The sequence below is a fragment of the Trichomonas vaginalis genome, chromosome II, assembly GCF_026262505.1.
Source record: "Trichomonas vaginalis G3 chromosome II, whole genome shotgun sequence".
Classification (NCBI taxonomy): Eukaryota; Parabasalia; order Trichomonadida; family Trichomonadidae; genus Trichomonas; species Trichomonas vaginalis.
In genome coordinates, this window is record NC_067204.1 from 11,983,026 (window position 1) to 11,999,087 (window position 16,062).

Sequence of the window (16,062 nt, forward strand, 5' to 3'; positions counted from 1 at the left end):
CGTTGGACATACACATTCTATATCTGAAATAACAGACTTAAACGTTAGCCTTGAAAAGAAAGCAGATAAAACATATGTCAATGAAATATACCAAAGTTTGATAGGAACAACAAAAAATATTGAAACTATTGTTGGTGACTTTTCTGTCAATGAAGAAAATAAATATTTTAGATGGCAGTTTGTACAGTCCTTAAAAAATGGTACACGGTGTAAACTCATTCCGAAAAATAACAATGAAATGTATGTAAGCTATAAAAAGAATGATGGTACACAAGTTAAAGTTCCATTAGACAACAACTGCTACTTAAACTTATATGGAGACGAACAAAAGAAATATTTAAGAGTTTATGAAATGGCAGATATGACATTGCTGACCAGCTCCAGCACCATATTATTATGACTATGGAGATGACGACAGAACACCACATGTAGATGAACAAAAGCTAACATTATATTTAGATTATTATAGATATAAAAGATATAATGCAATAGAAAAAACGAGAATAGTATATTATTACAGACGACAGAAATAAATATTATAGTCAAGACTTTACCTACCCTGAAAACATAAGATTATATTATAAAAAATATTCTGACACACAAAGAAGAAACCTGAAATAGTTGCACTATATTTTAAGTTCAAAAGAGACAATCCTATAATATCTCATATGTTTGATTTAATGAACCCAGTAGGTTCTATTTATACATCTATGGATGTAAGAGGTCCACAAGTAATGTTTGGTGTTGGTGCATGGGAACAAATAGTCGACAGGTTTTTGTATTGTGCAAACTCTTCAAAGGAAACAGGTGGAAGTAAAACGATTTCAGGTGAAAATTTACCTGCACACAGTCACTACATAGATTTAAGGACATCTCAAGCAGGATGGCATAAGCATAGATATTGGGATTGGTCAGGAATGACAAAAGGTAAAGGATATGATGTTAAAGACGAGGTTAAGTTTGCTATAAATTGTTACTGGAGTGACACTCAGGGAGAAGGAAACCATACACATTTCGTTTCAGGATATACGCAAACAACGGGACAAAGTAAAGAATACATGCCACCTTACATGACAGTTTACGCATGGTATAGAATTGCTTAGTCGTCATTTTCAACTTCTTTAGCATATTCGTCAGGAGTTGTCTTATATTTGTTAGGAACTGTCTTTGAAAGTATAACCATTGAACTTTGACAAGTTTGAAACGAGGTCTGGCAATAGTAGTTTTATCTTCTGCTTGCAGTGTGTACATTTTGCCATGTTTGCCTAAAACTTCATAATATTCTCTTGTATACTTTCTTCTATTTTTACGAACACGAATGTGAGTACCTGTCGGGTTCCCATTGTTGTCATAGTCAATAGTATTTTCATATGGGTCGCGTTTAGGTATTTCTATTTTTACTTTGTCACCTTTCTGAAGTTTGAAGCCCGGCATTCTTTCTTGTTTGTCTCTTTTGACTAAATTATTAAATATATAGTCTTTCTCTAAGTCAGGGTTGTTTTTCATTTCTTCGGGGGAGTGGTTTCCCAAACCTTTTTGTTTACGGTTATTGTAAATATTTAAAACTTGTCTCATCTTTGCCATGGAGAAGTGTCTATACTTGTCGTCATATGACATTTCATTTGCTTCACCACCTTGTGGTTGGTTTAAGTCTCTTAACATTTTTATACAACCGGCAATGACACCAAGAGCAGATGGTTTTGGTCGACAATGAAATATTGGTTTACATTTTTTGAACGCAGATAGTTTTTTACATCATCTGATTTGAAGAACTTTCACAGTCAGATGTCAGTTTTGTTGGATGGTATTTGTCAACGAATATTGTCAAAGCAGTTTTTACATCTAAAATATTTTTGGACCATAATGGTATGGCTTCACAGTATCTTGTGTTTTGACCAACAAATATTAACCAGTATGGAGGTCCATCTGTTTCTAACTCTCGGAATGTTTTCCAAGATATCCATAACCGCATTTGGTGTTGAACTAAAGATTTTTATCATGAGTGCTTTCTTTGTCGCTTTAGAAACATAGGGGTCCTTGTTTGGATTCGTCATTTTTTAACCCTATAAGAATGGGTTTTTTTGGCGCATTAGCAGGAGTTGCATCTAGATTTTTACCCGCAGTGGGAACAATAGCCAGAGGTGCATTTGGAATTGGAAGGAAGATTTTGAGTACATTAGGTATACTGAAAGAGAAAGCACAACCTATTATACAAACTGTACAGAAAGGTTGGGATGTAGCACGAGATGCAACAAATCTTATTCCAAATCCTGAAACAAGAGGAAAAGTTCAAGGATGGATGGACAATTTAGGAAGACAAGCAGGAAACTATTATAACAAAGCAATGACTACTATAACCAAGCAGGACACTATATGGACCAAGGTGAAAGATTCTTTAACAGAGGATATAACCATGCACAACAGTGGGTAAACAATAACCAACCGCAACCACCTCAAACTTGGGGAATGTAAAATTTTTTACTGAGATGAAATGAACAATACAGCATTGAGACAAATGAGTTCAAGATGGATTTGTCGGCTTCCAGCAGTTACACCACGTGTTTGTAAAGTTCTTCCTATACCTCAGGAAGTTTTAGACCGACTTAAAAAACCTAAACAACCAGTTGAAAACAAACCAAACTAAAATTTTTTACTGAGATGAAATGACCGAAGAAGTTGAAACGGTAGATTTGACACCACAAACAAAAAGTTCAGAACCATTGTCAAAACCTGTCAAAGAACTTACAGATGAAGAGAAAAATTCAATAATAGAAGTGCCAGGTCTGGAAATACAAACCCTAACTATAAAGTCACTTTTCATAGAAATGGAACGGCTAGTATCTCAAAAAAGAAACAGACTCTCACAAATAAAATATTGAAGTCTGAAGGAGCTTTCGAGACAACAGATGGAAAAGTTTACTTCACTGACCAACAGTTCATTATAGAACATCTCATTGACTTAGAGTCGAAATATTCTAAACTTTACAACAAACACAAAAAGTTGAAAGGAAAACAAAAACAAATGGCATATGATATTTATGAAGATGTTGACGACACAACTGTTCCTGCAAGTGAAGTAAAGTCAGAGGAACCGAAAAGTGACGAAAAACCGATAGAAGAAGAAAAACCAAAAACTGAAGATAAACCAAAACCAAAGTTTAGTTTCCAAACTAAACCAAGTCAACCTTCATTAGCTGGTATGGGTTGGCGTCAAAGACTTATGGCAGCAGGCGGTTATGTAAAGTAAAGAAAAAAAAACATTTTTTTTTATTTTTATAAAAATGCCCCATATAGAATGGACAGAAAGTCTGCTAGAATAAAAGCAGAGTTACAAAGATATGGTTGGAGAGTTTCGAAGAATTTTAAATATAGGAAGGGAAGACCCATAAAAGTCTATGACAAATTGTCTGGTCTTCGCTACGAAATGGATTTGGAAACAGCACGTGCCAATTATCCAAACAGACTAGAGAGGTTAGAAGAAGAACGTCTTATGGACATGCTTTCGATGTTAGTAAACCTCAAGTTGAAGGACACAACGGCTTTGCCAGATTCTACTGGAAACATGACGAACAATTGCATCCTTTGAGAAGGAAAAAAGGAAAGGTGAAGACGCACATACTCCATGGAAAGAACAAGATATGCATATGAAAAGTATCGTGAAGTTAGAAGTCAAATTACATCTGGTCGAACCTTTACAGTAAACTTTGACGAAGGAAAGAACAAAGAAGGCTTCATGGGAGTACTTGCTGCAATTCAAGACGGAAATAAGAAAGGACACAATCTCAGATTGACCATAACAGATTTGGATGGTCACATTTACTATGCACATGGCAATGAACAAACAGCCGCAAAACTTCTTGACGCTTTCAAGACTACAAAGAGAGAACAAATGGTTGACTCCGACTCAGACATTTTGAATGCAATTGAAGGAATTGCAAGTGTCAAGTTCGAATGGTACCAACCTAACCCTCAAGCAGTCAGACAACATGCTGGATACTTCCCGTTCATAAATAAGTCTGACATTGACTTGACAAGGTATGGAATTTACAATTCAATTGAAACAATTGTCAATGAACCTTGCATTCTTACATGTCTCAGGAACTCTGGTCTTGTTACAGATGAGAAGATGAAGTATCTTGAGTCATGTGTGAAGACAAGGTACATTCTCAGAGGTCAATTGGCAAAAATTGCACCGTTGGCAAATGTCAATATCCGAGTCAACATACCTACAGCTAAAGGTTCTTCACATGACGACTATGTTGTTGACAAAGACTTACCATGGTTGAAGATTGTAATTGTCCACAACCACTTCATGTTGAACGAAAGTCTTACAAACCCATTCTTTGGTAAAAGTAAGTGCAACATTGTCAGAGCTGTAAACATTCTTTTCGAGAAAGGTTTGTTGGAACCAATTCCAGATGACAAGCTGACAGAAACTTTTGTACCAAAAGACGAAACAAACTTTTCATTGTTAGCAAGACCAAAAGTTGTTCCAGACAAAGTTCTAGTACAAAAGAAGTACACAGTTCCACAAGGGGTTGGTATGTTCGGATACCAACCTGAACCAGAAGAACTTCCAATGAGGTTGCAAGAACTTCAAGATGCTATAAACAAACTTCCATTGAGACATCCAATTGACGTCAAATTGTATTGGAGAGCATCTGAGTTAGGTCAGAAGGTTTTATATGAAACAGGTTGCTTCGACGATGTTTATGAGATAACAGGAGAAGTTTCTCAGAAGATAAGAGACTCACTTGAATTTCCACAAACTGGACCAATTGGTTGCGACAAGTTCGACTCAGATGAAAAGATATACTATGTCGACCTTAACGCTGCATACATGAGGTTTGTCCAATATATTCCGACTGGAATTCCAAACGAAGATGGTGAGTTCCCGGGAAGGAACTATACAGTTGGAAAAGTCATACAACAACTGTATGATATTAGGAAAGCTTCAAACCCCAAACTTGCAATGACACTCAAATTGCTTATGAATTCGACATGGGGATATTCCATTAAGAAACCTCAAGAGATGAAGAGTAAACATTATGAGAAGGTCGACAACTTTGTTGAAAGGTTTTCTCCTTTTGTTTTGAAGTACGAATTCACTCAAGGTCAAAGTGGCTTAGTAACCACATTAAAACCTATTGTCGAACATTGGTCTTACCCTCAGTTCGCAAAGGCAGTCCTTGACAACTACAATGAGTTCTTCTCGGAAGTCAAATCGAAAGTCAAGGTTTACTATGAGAACATTGACGCACTCATGACGAACGAAGAAGGCTATAACAAACTCATTGAAATGGGTTTAGTCGGTGAGAAGATGGGTCAATTCAAATTGGACAAAATTTTCACCGAAGTTCATGTCCTCTCCAAGCGTAAGTACTGGGGTGTTAAAGAAGATGGTGAAATAGTTAAACATTGCATGAAATAAAAAATTTTTATTCGAATTTGAATTAAAATGTGGGAATTCTTGGGAACGGGAAAGGCTTATTTACTTGAGGAACAGGTAAAGGTGGTGGAGGTGGAGGTGGTGGCAACCAGTCCATTTTATATTCCTTCCTAGCTAATTTCCGTTTAATTTCATGGTCGCCCTCGGAGTCTTTGAATCGGACAGGTCGAGTTACACCATTCTTGGTCTCAAACTCATATATAACCTGTTTGTCTGTATTTTCGTCGACTATGGCACGAGACACGAACATTGACCAAACGGACAAAAAGTGTCATTTCGGATGGTCAAGCAGCCAATCGCATTCGAGCACTTCGAAGAAGCCTTACGTTCCAAGGGAGAGGGTGTCTGGTGCAAGGCAGAGGTCATGAGACTCTACGAGCAGTACATCCTCAATGCCTGGGAGGACAAATCGTCCTTGAATTGGCAATTCTACCAACTCCTCTGGGACGACCTCCTACGCAACTGGGATAACGAAAGAGCCCAATTCAAAGGTCGGGAGCTAATTTTCCAAATTACCATTAATAGTGCCTACTTATCCAACTAAACACTTAAATTTACTTGGGGTTTCCCCTAAAATAAATTTTTTTACTCTTAGAACCACTCGAGGTTCTCCTTACGGTTGTTGAGCTTGTCACCGTCAATGTGTCTGACCTTCGTCTTCTTGCCTGGATTTGGAACCCATTGAATTGCGACAAGCTTGCCCATGGAGATTGAACCGCGATTCCGAAGGTTAAGGTTCAAGTGTCCCAAGTTGTTGAGGACTGGGGTAAGAACCTTGCCTGTCTCCTTGTTGCGGATTTGGTATGGGTAGGGTTGGGAAATTTCGTAACCGTCATCGGCAACAAGGGTTGCCCATGTAGCGGCTTCAGGAACTTCTTCGTGTTTCTCTCTCTTCTTCCTCTTCTTCCTCGACAATTCCTTCTTCAATTTGGTACTCACGAAGTACGGTGTTGCATGTTCTGTCCTTTCCGAGTACCTTCCAGATGGCGTCTATCTCTTCGAAGAAACGGTAGATGAGTCTGGCAAGGTCTCGGTTCTCTCTCTCGTAATTGCGCAAGGTTTCCGTGAAATCGTTCAGGCATTTCTCATTGGAAGCTTGGTTCATGAGGACATCGGCTTTGAGATTGGTCATCTCTGTCATAAGACTACTTTGGAGAGTCTTAATGGTGTTTGTCAGATGAGCTTTCAATTGGGCAATTTGAATTTGAACTGGGCGCTTGTCTGGCAACCTTGAAAGGACATCTGCTATTGTGTTCGGCTTCGGTGCTTGTTCGGACATCGAAAAAATGAAGTGGTTTGAGAATGGCGGTTTTACTTCAAAAAGCTTGTTATGACAGTTATGTCATACAACAAGTTTAAAATAATATCTTGTTCTTCTTCTGAACGTTTGTTGTCTCTTCCGATAAAAGTTTCGAACATGAGAACCAAAAAACGTTTTTTGAGATTGCGGAAGAGTTCAGGCAAACGTTCATATTCTGGATATGTTGGGAGCAGTTCAAAACATCTGAGCTGACTTTCGGACAAAATTGGGACAATGTCAGAAAATTCATCTTTGGTCGGACTGCTTGAAGGTAAGTCCCTTACATGTAAGTAGCTCTGGTAAAGTCTTCTCATTTCTGCTAACTTCTGGAGTATAGCTTCGTAATTTAAGAGTTTTAATTTTAATTGTCTTATTCCTCTCTTGACATCTAAACGGTAAGTATCCATGAGGTCAAGAGTAGCTTTGGTAGCTTTAAGTGGAGCTATCTCTTCTTTGACTTGTGCAATTTTGGTTGCAATTGTGGTTTGAGCTCCTTCAAGTTCGCCGTCTATGTCGTTCTCAACACCTTCAACCATAGCTTGAAACTCTTCATCGGTCCATTGAGTTTGGTGTGGGACGAATTTAACTTGCTTCATTCAAAAAATGAAAAAAAATGTTTTTACTCTAAACATGCCATGTATATGGCTATAAGAAACTTACCAGAAGGCTTCTTCTTCACACGAGTCTCTGGTAACTTGAGAGTTCTTGTTGGAGTTGGGTCTGGAATTTCAATTCTTGCCACCATAAACTGTGTATTGACCGAACTTGCATTTGCAGGAAGACCGGTCACTACAAGGTTCACAGTTGAAATAGTTGTACTCATATCTGGTGAGTACGAGTGTGAGTAAAAACATAAAAAAAGTGAAGTTAAAATGAGATGTTTACTGAACTGGCTGAATGTCGCCTTCACAGGTTATGTAGAACGGCTGACCCGAGAAGTGAAGGAGAGACTGAATTGCCAATTTCATATGGGGTAGGGGGTTCTCCTTGTTTGGTATTTTTATCCAAGGACGTTTGTTTAGGAACTTAACAAGAGCTTCTCTTTTGGCGTCCTTTATGCCATCGTAGGCTGTCCCGTCTGGTATTTGAATTGGAATTCCAGTCGAAGTCTCGAGCTGAAGTGTAGACCTTCCAGAAATAGTGGTGAACTTGACCTTGGGCTTCATTACCTTGCGCAAGTAGTCTTTTACGCAGTCGTTAATTTCAATTAGGTAAATTGCCTCGTCAAGTCTTTCTTGCATTCCAAGTTCTTCCATCCGACAGGAAAATATTTTCCCGACAAAGGGAAAAATTTTTCCTTCCGACAGGAAGAACTCTTCCAGTTGTCCGTCCGTAAACCATTCAAATTTTCGAAAATTGAGAACTTTTTGGTCGAACTTCAGAAAAACTTTTCCTTCCGACAGGAAAAGTTTTTCCTTCCGACAGGAAAAATTTTTCCTTCCGACAGGACACAAACGGATGACTGACGTTCCTCTTCCTGAATGCCTTCCAAAGCCAGAAGAACCGAAAGCTGCAGAACCACAACAGTCTCCTCAGCAACCTCAGTTCCAGCAAGTACCTCCACCAAATTACTACCAATTTCCACCTCAAGGTTACTACCCACCACAAGGCTTCCCGAACTACCCTCCTCAGCCTATGCCTTACTTCCCCAACCCTTGGTTGTTCCAGCAAGCTCCACCCCAGCAATTCCAATCTCAATCCCAATCGAAGAGAGACCAAGAGTTCGAAGAAGGTCTGAACCGTTTACGCAAAGATTATGCCACAGCCCCTATGGAAGATGACAGGCTTTCAGTCTCTTCCCTAAGGTCGACCAATTCTACTCGTACCACAGATTCGGTTCGTGACCGTGACGACTACCTCAAGCAGTCTGAGAGACTCTTCATCTTACAGCCATTTACAGCTGGAGCTCTCAAGAACATGCGCAATTACGAAGGTCAAACACCAGCTGGAGACCGCAAAACAGACGTGCTTACAAGAGCAGTCCAACTGGTCAAGACAAAGACTGAGATAGTCGACTTCATTCTTGCAGCTTGCCCATACAAGTAAAAAAATAAACAATTACGAGTTAAACTTTTTATTCTTTCTTTTCTGAGTTGTTTAGAGCTGGTTTCTCTTGTAGGAACCTTTCGTACTCTTCCATGGTCATGTAATTGCGAATTTGGTACGCAATTCCAGGTTCGTTGTTTTTGAACCTTATGTATGTAACGCTTCCATCCTCCTCAGGGAAGTAAGCTGCTAACATCTGACCAAGTTTTCTCGGTGACTCGGAGCTCATTAAAAATGTCACTTTTTAAACGTTAAGTTTTTAGTCTTATTTTACCCTTTGTTTGTCAAGGTAGTATTGGAGCGCAATTTCTCCAAATTCTCTGTGTCGGAGTTCTTCAGCATTTTCCAAGGTGTACCTGGAGAACTCAAAGAAGTTGTCAAGAACATACTGCCATGCTGCTCTTCTGAGTTCGTCGATATTTTGGAAGTGTTGCACCTTCGAGTCTTCGGACATGAAAAAATGACACTTTTTCTATTAAACCGTTTTGGCATTTCTCATGAGTGAGTATAGTTCTGCCGAACCATTGGAAGAGAAGAAGTACCCTTGCTGGCAAAAGACAAAAATAGTTGCCTTAGTTGTCATTGCAATTGTACTCGTAATTGAATTCATTGTACTTCTCTTCACGTACATAAAACTCAGCAATGGTATTTGCTTTAAGAAGCTACCATCTTACTAAGACTAAACATTATTTTTATTGAATTCAGCAACAAAAATCATGAATTTCCTTAAGATAGAAAAAATAAAGTTAGTTTTATTTTTATTTATTTTTTTATTTTGTATGTAAAGACAGTAATGTCAACAACAGAGAACACAACAACAGTTATAGTCCATGAAGCTATAAATGAAGAATATGAGTGGGTTCAGTTTAACAAACAACTCCGTCTCATTCGTTCGGTCAAAGACGATATGTACCAAATGCAAAGTATTTTGACAGCATGTTTTGCTCCAGATACTAAGCTTCCTAAAGACTGGTTTAGGAACCAAAGCACACAAGAACTTTTGAGCGAAGCACAGCGAGACATACTTTTTTCTGAAAACAGTGAAGAACAGCGAGTAGGTAAAAAACCCCAGTCGCCAAAACTCTATGAAAATCGTGAAAAATTGCCAAACGGTTTGAGAGGATATTATGTACATAGACTTCTTGTAAATGCTGTTGCAATGTGGGCTTCGCCTCGTTATGCTTGGTATATTTACAGACTTCTTGACGAAATTCATAGACAAGAACGTGAAGAGATGGAAAACAAGCTTGAAGCAAAAGACAAAAGCATTCAGAAAAGAATACCACGTTCGGTACCAAAAGGAAAGGAAAAGAACTATAAGTATATGATTTATACTGAAGAGATGGAAAATGAAGAAGATAAAGATATGGTTATGTTGCATTTAGTCAGAAGAAACAACAAAAGCTTTTACGACCTTGCTAAGATTTACAAATCTGACAGAAATTGGTTCTATCGCGAAAACTTACCGATTTCAATGACCCCAAATGAAGATGTGAAACAAATAGTTCAAGATACGTTACCTCAAACACACTATGATATGAAAGGTTGTACAATACTTACCTTCAAAGAAGACTTACCGCTACTGAAAGAAAAAATAACAGAGTATTTTGACAACTTCAAACAAGTAGGTAAATGAACCTTTATTTTTATTGACTTTTTACAATTTGAACTTTGTTTGCGTAGATATGAATTCTGAAAGAAGTATGAGGGTCTTGTATGACTTTACTTCTCCCATAGTTCATGTCTGTCAAACTTACCTGCCATGGACTCTTTCATAAGTTCCATGAAATCGTCTTCGGACAATCCGGGGAAAAGTATTATGTCAGTAAGTATTCTTTTAACATCCTTACTTAAACTCTTTGCTGTCTGTACACAAATGACAACTGAGATGTTAAAGTGTCTGAGCTTCTTAAGAATTCGACACATATCTTGTTCTCTGTTCTTTAACAAAGGATGAGAGGCGAAATCATCTAAGATAAGAAGACATCTATGAGGGTAAGTCTTCCAATCGTAAGATTGCAATTTCTTCGAAATGTATTCTATCTCTTTCTGTTTGTTTCTGAAGTGTTTCTTCTCTAATATTCTCTGCATTTCCTCATTTGGGTCTTTAAACTTAGAATTTATATACTCATTTATAGCATTATACTTCAAAACTCTTCTTTGGTACTTCTTTATCCAATCTAACAACTCAGTATCCTTTATACATACTAACTTAGACTTCTTTATAATATCTTTGAACGAATTGACGGTTTGGTCAAATTGACCAGAAGTCGAACAAATAACAACTAACTCATAGAATGGGTTCTTCTCATCTAGTTCTTGTTGTTGTGCAGCCATTTTAAGATAAGTGAAAGTCTTACCCGACCCAGGTGGTGCAATTAGACCTGTTATACCATTCTGAGCAAATAAGAACTTTTCATGTATAGGCTTTATCTGAGCATTTTCTAACTTCCTCTTGTTCTTATTTAAAACATTCTCAAATTTCTTGTCAATGTCAGCAAACTTTTTTTTCTAACATATTTTTAGAAAAATTAAAATTTTTATCTTTTAGAAAATGTCTAGCGATTTCGCTATCTATATTCGAGACAAGCTTTTCGACAGCAAAACATCTGTCGACCATAAAATCTTACATAGTGTAAACAAGAAAGGTGAATTTGTTCTAAAGTTCTGTTTCTGGGAATATGACAAGAACCATAAAACATTACAAAGAGCAGTCTTAAAATTTGTCAATGACAGACTTGTTGACAGAGATGACGCCGATTGGAAAGATGAAGTCCAACAAAAGTTCTTAGAATGCAAAGAAGACACATGCGCTGTTCTTGAAGATGAAATAGAAAACAGAATAGATGAGCTATTAAAGGACAAAGAACTTTTACATAGATATGGTTCTGAGAAATTTGACATATCTCCACCAGAGAAGAAGAAGAAAGAAAAGAAAGAGAAAAAAGTAGAAGAAGAGAAAAAAGAACCTGAACCAGTTCCAGAGAAAAAGAAATTTGACATGTAAAAATAAAATTTTATTTTTAGAACATTTCTGGGTCAATGTCAATGTTCTCTTCCTCTTTAGGAGTAAACACTGGCTTAGACTCTAAAATCTTTTTACCCAATTTACCTTGAACTTCTACAACTTTAGACTCATAATATTCATAGTCGTCTGTCTTCTTTGGTTCATAAGGTATAACAAGTTTGTATGCTTTGCCTTCTTTAAGGTTTGAGAACCTTCTGTCAAAACTTTCTTTGACTGTTAACAAACCTTATATGTCTAAGTCTTCAAATTTCGCACCATTTTTAGTCACAATAGCAAACTTAACTGGTTCGATGTTCCAAACTTTGCTGAATGAAGACTTTTCAAAATGGTAGGAGTAAACATTCAAATATGTGAATGGGTCTAGTTCTTCTTTAAGTCCTGACATGTACTTGTTTACTGAGATGAATTTTGTCATCTTTTCTATCGGATAAAAAAATATTTTTTTTTAAAATTTACTCAGAAAAATTTTTCTTTGTATATACACCATTCTGAACATCTAAAAGACTTTTGACATTTGCCAAGAATGTTCGTTTAGAAGCTGCCATATAACCATATTCTTGACAATATTGTTTATACGAATCGTACAATGACCTTTCATCTAATGACACAAAGTCAGTTTCATCTATGAACAGTTCATATACACTCTTGTTTGCTTCTAACAATGTTTGTCTCTCTTCGGTATGTGGAATTTGTCTTGGATTGAACTTAGAAATATCTAATGTCATGAAATATGAGAACAAGTGGTTGTAAAAGTCAGATGTCAAAGTTTCTGCTAAGTCGTCAAAATATTCTGTATCTTGCATATGAGAATCTGACGTTCTGACAACTACATATCTTCTGTCAGAACTTTCTAACTTCATCGGAACAGCATTGTTTGAAACCATAATGAAGTTTGCAACATTTTCACAAACTCTTTGGTCTTTATACTTTCTTTCAACAACTCCAACTTTGTCTGTTATAAGACTCTTCAAAGCATCTGAGTTCAAAACTTTTGTTGTATCTATACTTTGAAGTTCATTGCAAACTATAAGTTTCATATTCTCTATTGAGGAGTTAAACTTGCCACAGATGTTTTCTAAGTTTGTCATATTCGGATTCGAATAACCTTCTAACAGTTTGCACAAAATATCTGTAAAGAAAGTATTCTTACCAGTTCCTTGTTTTCCAATTATAATGAGAGCAGTTTCATTTTTAGCACTTGGATGTTGTAAGATATTTGCAAACCAACATAAGATATACTCATAAACTTTTTGGTTTCCATTGCATATAATTTCTTTGACATGGTCTAACCAAGCTTCTATAATATTTTTTTCCATTCTACTTGTTCGTATTTATATCCAGTGAAGATAGAATAGAAGTTTGGAGAAGGTGTATAGAACTTTATACCTCGAACTGAAAAATCTTCTAACTTTGACAATAAGATATCCCAAGCATCTAACATCTTCATTCTAACTTGTACAACTTTTATTTTCTTAAGTTTCTGTCTACATTCTTGTTCAGACACTATTGTTGCTCTTGGTTTGTTAAAGACAACATCCCATTCTTTCATGACATAACATTCTGGGGCAGAGTCAACATAAATGACTAAACGTTTCAAATTCTCGACTGCTTTGTTATAGTCTCAAAATGGACACATATTTCTGAATGCTTGGAAGTCATAAAAATCTGAAACATCTATTCTGTACATTTTTATAAAAATAAAAAAAATAATTTTTTTATTCTTGACTTTCTTGTTGCATTCAGGAGGTATTTCTTGCATTTGTTGTGAGTTTGAGCATTTGGTTCTTGTAATACAATACTTTCACCAGTTGCATCTTCCAATTCGATACTTTCTGCTGTCATTGAAAATACATAGGACATAAAAGTTTTACGGAACAAAGTTTGCGTCAACTAAGGTTAAGTTTATGTTTGCTAAAGTGTTTGAGTTTACTAAACTGAAAACTCTGCATTCGAATGAACAATAGGCAAACCAGCAGAGAAAGTGTTGTTTATACGCATAAGTATCTTTTGGTCATAATAGTTTCTGTCGACATTCGAATAACACTTTGAACCTAAGTTTGAAACAATATATAAAATAGGTGTACTTAAAGTCAACGGAACAGACAAACCTTTTACAATATAATATCCATTATTCCATTCTGCTTCTATAGGAAATGTTTGGTTGTAAAACCCTGAAATAAGTTTTTGCATTATAACTCATGTCATTTAAAATGAAAGGAAAAGTTCCAGTAAATTTTATAGTTCCCGCATGTGTTATAGAACTTAAAATATTTTTCTGGAAAAGTTGGTTAAACAGGTCTACAAAACCACCTGGTTGTATTTCAGAATATGTATCTTCCCAATAGTATTTCATACCATTTAAAACAATATAGTCATCTGGAGTCAAAAGAGCAAAACATGCTTTAGTCGTCATTGTGTTTAAGGTTAGTTTACAATATCTTCCTTGAGGACTTTGAAGATATGTAGTTATAGAGTTATATGACTCAGGGTTATTTGTTGTTATAGTATACAGAAGTATGTTTTCTGCCATTTACTTAGCAAATAAACTTCAAAGAAATGTTATGGTCGTCAAATATTTTTATAACGTCTGGGAAACTATATTTTAAGTTCAACGTTTCACCTCCTTTCATAACGTATATCTTGTCAATGACATTATATGAAACACCACAGCAACCAATGTCGGGTTCTATTTCTTTGATGTTTATATCGTCTGCCTCTGTCAAAAGTTTCAATAGTTCTTTCAAACTTCATGAGGGCAATGACATATGAGTTCACTTTTACAGGGTTGTGTTCGACCAAGTTTAACATTATACTTAAAGCTTGACAAATCTTCTCCTGAGTTTGAAGTTTGTCTTTCAGTTGTTGGTAGTCGTTTCGAATATCTGCAACAGAACTTAAGTCTCTGTTAACTTCAGGATATGTTGGTTCTTTTACAGGAACAATTGTTATACCATCTTCGTCTTCGTATGGTTTCCCCACTTCAACATCTCTGTCTTTGACATTGACAACAACACTTTGACTGTTTGTTTGAGTTGGTGAATTTAACTTACATCTGCCACCGCCATTAAACCTTTTGAAACACTTACGCTTCTATTTTTCGGAAATGACATTTTACTTAGAATAAAAAGATGGACGTATTCGGATATCTTATTGAATTGAAGCAGAACAAAGTTTATACTCACAAACAATACAAATACATTGACAGAATAGTTCTTTACACAAACAATGGAAAATGTTATAGAATAGCAATATTTGCTGAACCAAAATATTTTCATAAAGCAAAGAAAGTTGGTATAACTGAAATGGTGAAAGTTCTTGAAGCAGACAAAAATATAACTTCAAAACTTACAGATATTACTAAAGGAAAGTTTATCTTACAATATTATGTCAAAACTGGCGTACTGTCAACATTTGACGGAGAGAAGTCAGTTCAAGAACAACTTACTGACCTGCTGCCAAAATCTGCTCGATGGAAGCTGTCGTTATGCCAATCTGAGGAGCCCCAGCAGGTTTCATCGAACGAATCTTCAAAAGAGCATCTTCCGTGAAAAGTGCTATTGGTTTTGTAAACTTCTTTGCTCTCAATTCATCTGGACCGTCTCTGTCACCAGTATATTGTATTTGTACACTACCAACAGTTGAAATACCACCCATAAAGTCTTCTGAGTCAGCAAATGGAATGCCAAGCCAAAAGTTTGAACGGTCTCCATTTGTATATTGAGTTTTTTGACCTCCTGTATGAGTCCATACTTTCACATATGGCATAATAGAATTTTGCATTTCAGGTTAATGGTTGTTGTGAAGTTGTTGTTAAAGTTCATAGCATCTAATGTCAAGTTGTATGACCTCATATCCTCAACTGTAGAATATTCTTCTCTTGGATAATATTTGCCATCTATGTTTATACGATATTTAATACCAGGGTTGTAGAAACAAGAATAGTCATTTATAGTTCGTCTGAACAGTACAAACATAGTATCTGCATGTTTCATTGCAGTTGTTAAAGCAATATCTGTTCTTGCACCTGCGGCTCCTGGATTTTGGTTTCCAACTTCACCTGCAAAGTCTTTGACAGATATTTGGTGTATAGGGAACATAAGTGGAACTGCAATATATTTGGCAGCTAAAGCATTTGAAATATCTGGGTCAACATATAGACTGCAAGTCTGCTTTCTATTCTCTTGCATTCAAACTGTTCGCATGTGAACTTAACTGGGTCCCAAGCAGTTCCAGCAGCAT

The 16,062-nt window shown here is 36.5% G+C and overlaps 14 protein-coding genes and 4 pseudogenes across 18 annotated transcripts, besides 1 other annotated feature; 8 read left to right on the forward strand and 10 right to left on the reverse strand.

Moving 5' to 3' along the window:
• Positions 1–16,062: part of a mobile genetic element that runs on past both edges of the window.
• TVAGG3_0529960 (uncharacterized protein) lies at positions 1,100–1,662 on the reverse strand (the record flags this gene model as incomplete). Its single annotated transcript, XM_051237548.1, has 1 exon — positions 1,100–1,662. A coding segment is annotated over one exon (563 nt), but the record flags the coding sequence as incomplete, so codon positions are not given.
• TVAGG3_0529970 (uncharacterized protein) lies at positions 2,492–2,644 on the forward strand (the record flags this gene model as incomplete). The annotated part of the gene is made up of 1 exon (XM_051237549.1): positions 2,492–2,644. One exon carries the CDS (start codon positions 2,492–2,494, stop codon positions 2,642–2,644), a length of 153 nt encoding a protein of 50 aa, XP_051095373.1.
• TVAGG3_0529980 lies at positions 3,296–4,035 on the forward strand (annotated as a pseudogene). The gene has a single exon. A coding segment is annotated over exon 1 (740 nt).
• On the forward strand, positions 4,313–5,431 carry TVAGG3_0529990 (DNA/RNA polymerases family; the record flags this gene model as incomplete). Its single annotated transcript, XM_051237550.1, has 1 exon — positions 4,313–5,431. One exon carries the CDS (start codon positions 4,313–4,315, stop codon positions 5,429–5,431), a length of 1,119 nt encoding a protein of 372 aa, XP_051095374.1.
• On the reverse strand, positions 5,454–5,699 carry TVAGG3_0530000 (uncharacterized protein; the record flags this gene model as incomplete). Its single annotated transcript, XM_051237551.1, has 1 exon — positions 5,454–5,699. The coding sequence occupies one exon, from the start codon at positions 5,697–5,699 to the stop codon at positions 5,454–5,456; it is 246 nt and encodes an 81-aa protein (XP_051095375.1).
• TVAGG3_0530010 (uncharacterized protein) lies at positions 5,730–5,993 on the forward strand (the record flags this gene model as incomplete). Its single annotated transcript, XM_051237552.1, has 1 exon — positions 5,730–5,993. One exon carries the CDS (start codon positions 5,730–5,732, stop codon positions 5,991–5,993), a length of 264 nt encoding a protein of 87 aa, XP_051095376.1.
• TVAGG3_0530020 (uncharacterized protein) lies at positions 6,761–7,345 on the reverse strand (the record flags this gene model as incomplete). Its single annotated transcript, XM_051237553.1, has 1 exon — positions 6,761–7,345. The coding sequence occupies one exon, from the start codon at positions 7,343–7,345 to the stop codon at positions 6,761–6,763; it is 585 nt and encodes a 194-aa protein (XP_051095377.1).
• TVAGG3_0530030 (uncharacterized protein) lies at positions 7,385–7,597 on the forward strand (the record flags this gene model as incomplete). The annotated part of the gene is made up of 1 exon (XM_001292224.1): positions 7,385–7,597. The coding sequence occupies one exon, from the start codon at positions 7,385–7,387 to the stop codon at positions 7,595–7,597; it is 213 nt and encodes a 70-aa protein (XP_001292225.1).
• TVAGG3_0530040 (uncharacterized protein) lies at positions 7,631–8,005 on the reverse strand (the record flags this gene model as incomplete). Its single annotated transcript, XM_051237554.1, has 1 exon — positions 7,631–8,005. The coding sequence occupies one exon, from the start codon at positions 8,003–8,005 to the stop codon at positions 7,631–7,633; it is 375 nt and encodes a 124-aa protein (XP_051095378.1).
• TVAGG3_0530050 (uncharacterized protein) lies at positions 8,208–8,795 on the forward strand (the record flags this gene model as incomplete). The annotated part of the gene is made up of 1 exon (XM_051237555.1): positions 8,208–8,795. One exon carries the CDS (start codon positions 8,208–8,210, stop codon positions 8,793–8,795), a length of 588 nt encoding a protein of 195 aa, XP_051095379.1.
• Positions 8,824–9,024, reverse strand: TVAGG3_0530060 (uncharacterized protein; the record flags this gene model as incomplete). The annotated part of the gene is made up of 1 exon (XM_051237556.1): positions 8,824–9,024. The coding sequence occupies one exon, from the start codon at positions 9,022–9,024 to the stop codon at positions 8,824–8,826; it is 201 nt and encodes a 66-aa protein (XP_051095380.1).
• TVAGG3_0530070 (KilA, N-terminal/APSES-type HTH, DNA-binding family) lies at positions 9,589–10,161 on the forward strand (the record flags this gene model as incomplete). The annotated part of the gene is made up of 1 exon (XM_051237557.1): positions 9,589–10,161. A coding segment is annotated over one exon (573 nt), but the record flags the coding sequence as incomplete, so codon positions are not given.
• On the reverse strand, positions 10,553–11,132 carry TVAGG3_0530080 (protein of unknown function, DUF4106 family; the record flags this gene model as incomplete). Its single annotated transcript, XM_001296071.2, has 1 exon — positions 10,553–11,132. A coding segment is annotated over one exon (580 nt), but the record flags the coding sequence as incomplete, so codon positions are not given.
• Positions 11,350–11,802, forward strand: TVAGG3_0530090 (uncharacterized protein; the record flags this gene model as incomplete). The annotated part of the gene is made up of 1 exon (XM_051237558.1): positions 11,350–11,802. One exon carries the CDS (start codon positions 11,350–11,352, stop codon positions 11,800–11,802), a length of 453 nt encoding a protein of 150 aa, XP_051095382.1.
• On the reverse strand, positions 11,819–12,238 carry TVAGG3_0530100 (annotated as a pseudogene). Its single transcript has one exon. A coding segment is annotated over exon 1 (420 nt).
• Positions 12,276–12,860, reverse strand: TVAGG3_0530110 (Poxvirus D5 protein-like family; the record flags this gene model as incomplete). Its single annotated transcript, XM_051237559.1, has 1 exon — positions 12,276–12,860. The coding sequence occupies one exon, from the start codon at positions 12,858–12,860 to the stop codon at positions 12,276–12,278; it is 585 nt and encodes a 194-aa protein (XP_051095383.1).
• On the reverse strand, positions 14,358–14,882 carry TVAGG3_0530120 (annotated as a pseudogene). Its single transcript has one exon. A coding segment is annotated over exon 1 (525 nt).
• On the reverse strand, positions 15,265–15,921 carry TVAGG3_0530130 (annotated as a pseudogene). The gene has a single exon. A coding segment is annotated over exon 1 (657 nt).